This window comes from Calcarisporiella thermophila, assembly GCF_041956535.1.
Source record: "Calcarisporiella thermophila strain CBS 279.70 unplaced genomic scaffold VTP21scaffold_41, whole genome shotgun sequence".
NCBI classification, from domain to species: Eukaryota; Fungi; Calcarisporiellomycota; class Calcarisporiellomycetes; order Calcarisporiellales; family Calcarisporiellaceae; genus Calcarisporiella; species Calcarisporiella thermophila.
Window position 1 is genome coordinate 1 of NW_027192231.1, and position 10,365 is coordinate 10,365.

The window sequence follows — 10,365 nt, forward strand, 5'->3', positions numbered from 1 at the left end:
GGAAACTCTTCCTCCCCCAGTCATAGATCCCCTTCTAATGTTTGTTTTATAATTCTTTGCCCAAATTGTTAAAAATGGAGATTTCTTAATAGAGCCTTTTATGGATGCTCAACCAATCAACAACTAACCTCTCACGTCACCCTCGATTGGCTGTATCGAGGGCCAGTGTCCAATCATTTATCTTCTAAGTTAGACTAACATGCAAGTAAGCATGCTGTTTTGAAAAATTTAGCATGCTTTTGAAAAATTAAGCATGCTTCTGAAATATAATCTTCAATCATCATCACAAATGGTAATAGAATTTTGGACTTGTTGGATTTGTTAGCCAATTTTAAGCCTAAACCTAAGTTGAACGCTTCGCTTACCTTTCATCCAACAAATATATCTAATTTCAAAGCTGGATTCAAATTAACTTTGAATTTGAATCGGATTTTTCATACTTCCCGTTCGAATTATCCCTGCATTACAGTAATAAGTTTGGTAAGTTAATTGGAAATGCTGCAAAGATATTACCAGTAACCAATGAGCAAGCACTATGGTATTGTAACAGAACCAAGCCACCATCTCTCTATCCTGATTCAATATTTCCTTTTATATGCTCATTGGTTCCCACGCTGATTAAGGTTCATCTTGTTTACTATTTAAGCCTCGATTTTTGTTTATTATTCCTTGCCCATTGCTTGCCCATTTTTTGCCCATTCTTGTCCACCATTTGTCCATTTTGTCCATTATTCTAATTGAATTAAGACCACTTTTCATATATTCAATAAGAATCCGAATCATTAACAGTCTCAGAACTGTTACAACAGATTCCACTCAATACTATACCATGTCCACAACTGAGTGGAGATTCATCCATCACAATCCTGGACATCAGCCACATTGAAGATCCCGATGTTATCTCACTTGCTACAATGGAATACCTCTAAGTTTGAAATTCTGCAAATAAACACAATACAGCCACACCCGTACAACTTGCAAATACTCTGCCAATTTCCTATTCAAAAAAGTTCCATAAAAGATTTCACGACCAAAAGTGGCCCTGCTGTGATGGCCTACCGAATATGCCATTCGCCAAATCAATATTGGAGAGAAATGATCAATGCCCTCTATTTCCTCACAAACGTCTTGTAGATGCCATTCTACGTAAGTTCCAGCTTTAGAGCATCAGGAAATAGACGTACAAACTAACGGATTATTTTGCCAAATTGTGGCTTGGCAAAGTTCTCTACTATGCCCTGAATAGGTGATTTGTAAGGATTACGATTCGATTCAATTGAACTTACCTAATTAGTAAACTTTATTACCGTAGAATTTCAATTACAGTAAAATAATCACGATAAAGAATTTGTTGGAGAACGACCAGGCGTGACTGGTAGTCCGAATATATTCCAGATAATATTTGTGTTACGTCAGTTAATAGCACACTTGTACGAGCATGCGTCTCACCATCTTTATTTCTTTTTATCTCCTACCCTATCCCATCAGATATATATATAGTATATGCTTTCTCTCTTTAATTCCGTAGTGTGTGTTATTTGTGTTAACCCTTCTGTCTGTTTACTTTCCTTTTATCAATATACTCTTATTAAAATCCAACAGAATTGTATTACGAAGTTCTACCTACCGAGGGTCAGAAAATTATGCAAATAAACTACTCTATTATCACATGAATAGTGGCAAATTATTTTGTATACCGACCATAATATATCATGTATAATTAGTCTATCTTGGCGTGTAAGAAACAATTTATAATGCTCAGAGTTTTATAGATTGAAAATTACACACAGCGGTACATACTAATTTGATTTTAATTTTCTAACCCACAATATAATTAGCAATCTCATAAACTATCATTTTTAATTATATTCTCTGTATGTTAGCTCAGCAGCGGCACGGATAAGCCCAGCCAATACGGCCATAATCAATTGTCCCAGCATCTCCCTTTGGTGATGCAGAATTTACGGCTGATGAAAGTCAGTTAACAAACTGATATCTAGCCACCATTTTGGATTATGCTGAAACAAACATTACTATACTGTACATTTATCGTATACCAGGTACATATAATTGCAGAATGACTGATACCACCCCACACATAATCCAGTAGCGCATTCACGGGAACCAATCGCTCTTACGCACTCATAATCAAGTGTTAATTCGCTAATTAGTCTTGAGGTACGGGCATTATCCTCCAATTGTTCTTTTTCTAGCCACTCGACACCGCTAGCAACCAAGAGTCGGCCAGCCATTTTTGCAAGAGTTTTTTTACCGCCTCAACATAGCCATAATCGCCTCATTACGGTCTCGAAAATGAATCATACAGCAATTGGTACAAATCTGTAGCGCCGGAACTCTCATTCTTCAGCTAACATATCCCCAGCCTTACTGCCACATATCTACCATCCCGTAGGCGCATACACGCGCCCAAATTTCCCTGAATCTCAGCCGATACGACACAGCAGCATGTGACCATGCAGAACACAGTTGTAACTTGGTGCTATATGTTAAAATGCGACAGACATAATATTGACGCTTAGTGCGATATTGAAATATCCGTCATTGTAACGGAACGAGAATTGATCATGGTTTTTCTGGAAAGTTCGGTCGTTTATAATTTTCTACAACTTTCTATCAGTTCATAACAAATGTAAATACACCGTTTATTCGTATTTCTCTATGTAAAATCTTGATTTTCTAGACTAATTTTCTTGGTTTCTCTTGATATAGTTTAATCCTGAACTTATCTTGATTCTTGAATAATATTCTAGTTTTTTTCTTGAATTCTTGATTCTTAAATCTTGAAGCTTGATCCAGAAACTTGAACCTGAATTGTTAAAGTCATCCCCGCAGCTACATTCAATACTGTATGGTATAACACAAGGCATCATATTCCTTTAATCAATCGCAGTCGCAATAGGCAGCCCAGAGCGTAACTCCATTGTCATTACAAGTATGATTTCGTTCGTATTACTTTCATTCAACTGGTCAATGCCATCATGTCAGTTACATGACACTGATAGAATACAAGATTACATGTCAATCCACACCCAACCTGGATTATACAAGTATTTCTAGCTACTTTACACCAAGGAATAACAGCGTGAGAATATGTCTTCCATATTGTACGCCTGTTTATGTCACAATTACGTAGTGTTCTGTACTCGGATTGGCTTATCAGCTCAATTTTACACTCGCTTTGACAGTGCGATGGACCTGATTCTGCACATAAGTATATACGCTGTATTCCAATCCCACTTGAATATGATCCAAGATCTCGACAATCAGCTGGACACCCGATATTATGTACAAAAGGTGCGGCCATAACTGTTGGAGGACGACCAGGCGTGACTGGTAGTCTGATATATTCTAGATAATTTTTGTGTTACGTCAGTTAATAGCACACTTGTACAAACACGCACCTTACATGTACGAGCATGCGTCTCACCAACTTTATGCCTTTTTATCTCCTACCCTATCCCATCAGATATATATATAGCATGTGTTTTCTCTCTTGAGTTCCTTGGTGTGGGTTATTTGTGTTATCCCTCCTGTCTGTCTTCTTTCCTTTTTGTCAATATATTCTTATTAAAAATCCAACAATAACTTTCTCAATGATCGAAATTACCGAAGGAGTGGGAGTCAGCAATTATTGCGCATGTAGTCAGCCGGGAAACATAGAGTCGAATTTACATAATCCACGCCCAAAAATTGAGTAATTATAATAGTTAATGCCATAGTTTGCGAACTGCATATTAAATCAAAAATTCTGTTATCGCAAATAGCTTCACTTTTATCACCTATCCTTATCACCCAGCCTAATTCTTGGGACACGTGCCTAATAATCTGGAGACACTCATTACCACGTCTTGCTTTTCCTTGTCTAGACACTCCACAAGGCATACTGTAATTCCGCTCACTCTTGTTTGAAAATATTTGTTCTGACCATTTTTGTTTTAGATATTGTTTTATATTATTAATTTTCTCAGCATGAAAATATAGAATTCTAAGCTGTAATATACAATATAGAAAGTTGAAAAGTTCTACGGGCTATGAAATTTTCTAACTGAGAATTTCAGTTGTTGGAGTCTCAAAGTTTATTAATATTCTATCTATAATGGCATGTTTCTATACTCTAATTCATTTGATTTTTTCTCGGTTGATCCCAGAAAATTTGAGTATTAGTTAAGCGATAGTCAACAAATTCTATAATCATAGTATATTTTATAATTTTATTTCTGTGTAAATCGGTTTAAATGAATAGACTACAGTAATAAATTAACGAATCCGATACTAATATTATCTTAAAAAATTTACATAATAAAGTTCCTAACTGAGTAAAATTACCATCTAGCATTTATATAATATATTTTTAAAATAATTTGATTTGAGGATCGATTTATGAATTCAATAATGCTAGGGACTCACTTAATCTAGCAACTATAAATAGCCACAGTTATGACTCAATTTTTTCATATATTATCATAATATTCTTTTATTTTATTGTTGTTGCCAGTATGCATTTGCTAGGACTTTCTCTCCTTCTCCTTGGTGTTGCTACTGCTCAGCCTGTGGATAAGAGCGATAATTTTATTAATATACAAATCTGGGGAGGAACGACTGTCAAGCCTGGGGAACTATCTTCAACCGTGTATGTGCGTGGAAGAGATTATTCGTGCACAGGTTCTCTTATAAAACCAGACGTAGTTCTTACAGCCGCTCATTGTGTGGAGAGTAGCGGGGTATCTATTCGTGCAAATAGTCTGAGCGCTTCTTCCGGTGGGCAAGTTGTGCAAGTTACAAGAGGTCTTCAACATGAGAAATACAAACAAAACGAAGATTCGAGGGTAACCTATGCTTATTCAAATACCTCTCGTTATAAAGACATTCTAAACAATTTAATTCTAATCAGTACGATGTTGGTTTGTTGTTCCTCGCTAATCCAGTGCAAAACGCTCAGCCCATTAAAATTTCCCCAGACGCACCCAAAGAAGGCGATATTATCACTGCCGCAGGATGGGGTGTCACTGAGTCTGGAAATACATCTGACAAATTACTCAAAGTCGAGCTTAAGGTAGGTGGTGATGGGGTTTGTGGTAAAGATTATCCAAGCTGGGGAGGTCTCTCGGGTCCCTATATTTGTTACCAGCCTGTGAAGGGCAAAGGCATTTGCTACGGTGACAGCGGTGGTCCCGCTTACAAGGTGGTTGACGGCATCAATTTTATCCTGGGAGTATCGAGCTTTATTACCAGGGATGATTGCGGCGGGGCTTCTACACTTGGGTATTTCGTTCGTTTGGGGTATCATCTTGACTGGATCAAGAGGAATACAGGAGTCAGCACAAGTCAGGAATAAACTTCCAGCATTAGCTATCAGTTCTTCATTATAACCTAATATATAAGAGTGTAATGCCTTGGTACTAAACACTTGGTAGTCTAAATCATTTATTCAACATGTTTTTTGTATCTGTGTCGGGCTATGGTTACTTAATATGTTATCAGTTATAAGACTTAGGAGCGAATATTATCATTAATCGAATCAAATAGTGATCTGATTGATTCAGCGATAAATCCATTTGGTAATACGCTGCCAAAGTATGTTTGATAAATCGCCGGCGATGAACTATCAGCTATTTGTAATCGGCACTCTAAATCGTACGATCCAACGCACAAAAATAAAAAAGTAACAACTGCTTGTTTCATATGTATTCATTCCTATCATTTCATCACTATTCCAACTCAAGGATCATTAACCTAAAGCTTCTCCCGGGGAAATATTGAATTTGCCAAGATTGTGTTTATGTGGCTTTAGCAAGTTAAAAATGTTGTTACGATTCGTAGTTTCAGCTTGTCTTATACTTGTGGCTATTTGTGACATCATCACTATATGCATATAATATAATATATTATATGCATATAGTGATGATGATCATCTTTTATTTGATATATTATATCAAATAACAGATGACGTAGCTACGTAGACACAGAGTTTAAGAAGATCGGAAAGTAACATATGTAACAAAAAGCTACCACTTGGAAAAGGAGGGCCATACAATATACTGTAAATGTATATCTACTCTATAAGAGTCGTAGCAAATCGGCATAATTCAAACCAAATTTTTTTCCTAAGAATTTGCCAAAAGAAGCAGAGCTACCCGAAGCAAGAGAATTCCGATTTGTTACTGTTACCCCGGCATTTATCGGTAGAGTGATCTTAAACACATGCAGCTTAAATGTTTTTAAGTCAATATAATTATTAAACTACCCGAAGTGTTGTAATATAACTAAGGGTCCTTCAAATATCATATATTTAGCTATATGGTATGTAGTATTATATTTACACATAGCAACTCTGCGTGATATATCTAAGGGAAAGATTATAATTTCAATTATTTCTTAAAGTTTCTCTCTCATGACAATTGAAATACCCTGATTCATATAGTGACGTCAACAATAAGTTTGATATTACGCAAACTATAAGATAGTTTTCTGGAATCAATTTATAAATGGTAGCTACTACAAATAGAAATTTCCATTTGTAGTAGCTACCATATATGCAAAGAGTTTGAGACCAGTCACTTGAAAGACCTCGAATATATATTTGAAGGTCTTGACTTTCAAGACTATACGAGTCATTAGCAATTGCACACCATATTTTGACCTCACCCAAATTTATTATATTGTTGACTGCACCCTGTAAATATCACTGATAAACATTATGCTTATACCTTTCTTTGAAAAGCTGCCCATCCATGTGGTCAAGAAAATGGATGATGATACCGTTGCGTATCTAACCAATGTAATCGAGGAAAGCCAACCTGAGGGGAAAAGTGCTCTACGCGACGCAACAGAACCGTTCTTGTCAGAATCGGGAATGAGCCGTGAGCAGTTGGATGCATTTTATTCCCAGCTCTTTTTTGACGAACAATCCGAGCAAAAGCTGAAAGGGTCGAAAACTATGCACCTCTCCCCCAGCCGCAAGCCTGAAACTAATGCGAGGCAATTTGGAATGGCAAACCACGCAGCTGCACTGGATGCTATCGACAATATATCTTCGCCTTTATATTCTACAAAAAATGCAGTGCAGCCACCAGCATCGGCTAGTAAGCTTACCAAGCAACAACGTAGAACGATGCGAAAGAAGTTGGCAAATGGCGGTGAGAAGTCCAGTGCCGATGAGCAGAGTAAGGAGAAAAAAGCTCAGCAGAATGGAGCACCGAAAATTGTAGCCAATTCTCAGGTGTCACGATTTCACACCGAAACCCTGGAAACATTGAGCAAGGACGTAGATCTAAAAGGCGTGAATCTGAGTGTGGGGAATTTGGAATTGTTAGCAGATGCACGACTGCTCTTGAAGGCTGGGACGCACTACGGGCTGATTGGCAAAAATGGTGTCGGCAAGTCGACACTATTGTCGGTCATCGCTAACAAATCTCTTATCGGGTTTCCTAACAACATTCGCACTCTCTACATTCAACAATTGGAGGTAGTGGATGACTCACGCTCTGTAATCGATGTGGTGCTTGATGCTGATACGAAATGGAGAAAACTAGACACAGACGCAAGGATTTTGCAAGCCGCAATCAATAAAGGAGATTCAGATGAGCTACTCAAGGCTGTCGAATTATTATTGGATCAGCAGGCTCAAGATGAGATTCTTGAAGCTCAGAAAGTTGCTGATCATCGCAGTGGCCAGCGTGGTTTCAAGGCACGAGTGTCGGCACTAGAAATTGAAAAGACAGCACGCAACAAGGTTTATCAGCGATATTTTACCCCTGGTTCGGACACGGATGTTTCCAATGGGAACAAGAGATCAGTTGCGGATGTGGCGGCCGTGCTACTCGACGAGCTGTATATGGAATTGAAAATCATGGACGCTGATTCAGCTGAAGCGCGGGCAAAAGAAATTCTAACCAATCTGGGCATCTCTCAAAAGCAACAATGTGGCCCGGTCTCATTGCTTTCCGGTGGATGGAGAATGCGCGTAGCACTAGCACAAGCTCTCTTCGCCAAACCCGATCTACTCTTGCTAGATGAGCCTACTAATCACCTTGACCTTCCCGCGATTATTTGGCTTCGGGATTATCTGAGGAAACTTCGGGAAGACAGCCATCAACAATGTGTTGTCGTCGTATCTCATGATCGTCACTTCTTAAATGCTGTCGCGCAAGAGATCATTGTATTCAAGGATCGTAGCCTCTCATACCACCCGGGTAATTTCGATGACTATGAAAACAGCATAGACGAACTGCGTAAAAAAAGGCAGCGATTGCATGACGCATTGGTCAAGAAAAAGGAGCACATGGAGAAGTCGATACAAAAGGCATTGAAGCATGCCAAATCCTCTGGGGACGATAAACGACTGGGCTTGGTGGCAGCTCGACGCAAAAAGCTAGAGCGAATGGGTGCCGAAAAAACGGAAGACGGCAAGCGTTTCAAGCTCTCATATCGAGGTAGGTTAGATTTAGAAAATATCTGCATGAATTTGAGCTAATTGCGCCATAATTTTTATCGACAGCTGGTTTTCACGCTGACTACCGTCCGCAAATCGAGTTGATACCTCAGGAGAAAAAGGTCAGCATAAAAATCCCGGACCCAGAGTCGCTACGTTCAAACGGCGCGCTCGTTACTCTTGATGAAGTGTCGTTCAGATACACTCCCACTGGCCCTTTTATCGTCTCCGATGTTAGTCTCGATATAGAACTGGGCAGCCGCATTGCAATCCTTGGGGCTAATGGTAGTGGTAAATCCACCCTGATCCAATTACTTAAGGGCGATTTGAGTCCAACCAGGGGACAACGGGAGAGTAATAATCGTGCAACTATTGCCCATTTTTCCCAGCATTTCGTCGACATGTATGCTGAATCCGAGGAGTCATCCATTGACTTGTTAAAAGCTCAAGGCTTACCTGGATCGATCCATAATAGTCCTACTGTTACTGCTTTGCAGGAGACCGTGCCGGAGAAAGATATACGCTCATGGCTGGGCTCATTCGGATTGCATGGCCCTTTGGCTAAAATGTCTGTTCGTTCTCTCTCTGGTGGACAAAAGGCTCGCGTTGCGTTGGCTCTAATGTTGTGGCACCGTCCTCATTTGCTCCTTCTCGACGAAATTACAAACCACTTGGACATGCAAACCATTGACGGCTTAATCGAGGCCCTGGGTAATTACTCTGGTGCAGTAGTGTTGGTGTCACACGATCAGTTTTTTGTTGAGCAGTTAGCGGAGGATGTGTACATCATGGATAATGGCAAATTGGTGTATTGGGAGGATGATTTAGATGCATATGCAGAATATTTGCTGCAAAAGGCATCAAAAAAGAAAGGTCCAAAGTGATCTTGGAATCATGTTCTTACTTCTTTATCATGTATAGTTGTCATTTTAGAAAATATGTTAATAATGTATATATGCAACTTTGATACTTCATACTATTATCAATATATTTTTTAAAATTTAACCAACGTATTGTTGAAATCTTGATGTTTACGTACTATTTTCATAGTCAAAAGAAACTTGGTAGTTTTATCTCATTTATACTATTCCAAGTACCCCTTGAGAGGATGAAAAAATTTTCGTATTGCTATGGTATTTTATCTAGCTATTAGTTCATTCGTTGGCTAATCATAAATGGTTCTTGGAATAAGGCTTAGAAACCGTGAATCCATTTTACTAGGCCTCCGAATGAGCTCCATACTTTCTGACCCCTCTAATATTGTATCAGTATAAAATGGGAGGCATAGATTAAAAATAATATTCTCGCTGCATATTCAAAGTCTCTAACTAGAAAAAGATTAGAGATTTTCTTAGGTACTATCTCGGCAGTGAGAAGATTAATGAAACAGGGACTAAGGACCACAATGCGACGGAGAATTGGATTCTTATTTTCATATTATATTGAAATTGTGCTCCTGCTTCCAAGTTTTGTATCGAGGATAGATTCAATTTGAAAAATCAGTCCGAAAATTGATAAGTCACTTTACAATATAATTCCCTTTGGGCGAGAGCTCAAGGTTCTCTCCCTGGATGGTATCTGCTCCTTCGGAGCCCAAATCGTGCTTTATTCATAGTTACAAAAAATAATAATAAAACATAAAAAAGTATAAAATTGAAGTAAAATATTAGTCAAATTTTTCCAAATTGCTGTTTTTAGAAGTAATTGTAAAAAGTAATAATACTGAAAACAAAGTTATTTAAAAACGATGTCTGCTCTCCTTGTTCCCTAGCTTTGAGAAGTCCTACGGATCTGTGCTGTACCATTGGGTTGTGGCGGGTGGACATCCAGCTTCGTTCCCCTTGGGCTCTCGCCCAAAGGGAATTAGCCTTCACAGGCTCGGCCAATGCCCTTTAGGCATCGTGCCCAAGGTT

General features: G+C 38.6%; 2 protein-coding genes across 2 annotated transcripts; both read left to right on the forward strand.

Annotated features, from left to right (window-relative positions):
- Nucleotides 1–4,517: 4,517 nt before the first annotated feature.
- Nucleotides 4,518–5,356, forward strand: VTP21DRAFT_8874 (uncharacterized protein; the record flags this gene model as incomplete). The annotated part of the gene is made up of 2 exons (XM_069399771.1): nucleotides 4,518–4,847; nucleotides 4,913–5,356. 2 exons carry the CDS (start codon nucleotides 4,518–4,520, stop codon nucleotides 5,354–5,356), a joined length of 774 nt encoding a protein of 257 aa, XP_069245698.1.
- A 1,362-nt stretch (nucleotides 5,357–6,718) lies between these two features.
- Nucleotides 6,719–9,336, forward strand: VTP21DRAFT_8875 (uncharacterized protein; the record flags this gene model as incomplete). The annotated part of the gene is made up of 2 exons (XM_069399772.1): nucleotides 6,719–8,453; nucleotides 8,519–9,336. 2 exons carry the CDS (start codon nucleotides 6,719–6,721, stop codon nucleotides 9,334–9,336), a joined length of 2,553 nt encoding a protein of 850 aa, XP_069245699.1.
- Nucleotides 9,337–10,365: the final 1,029 nt, after the last annotated feature.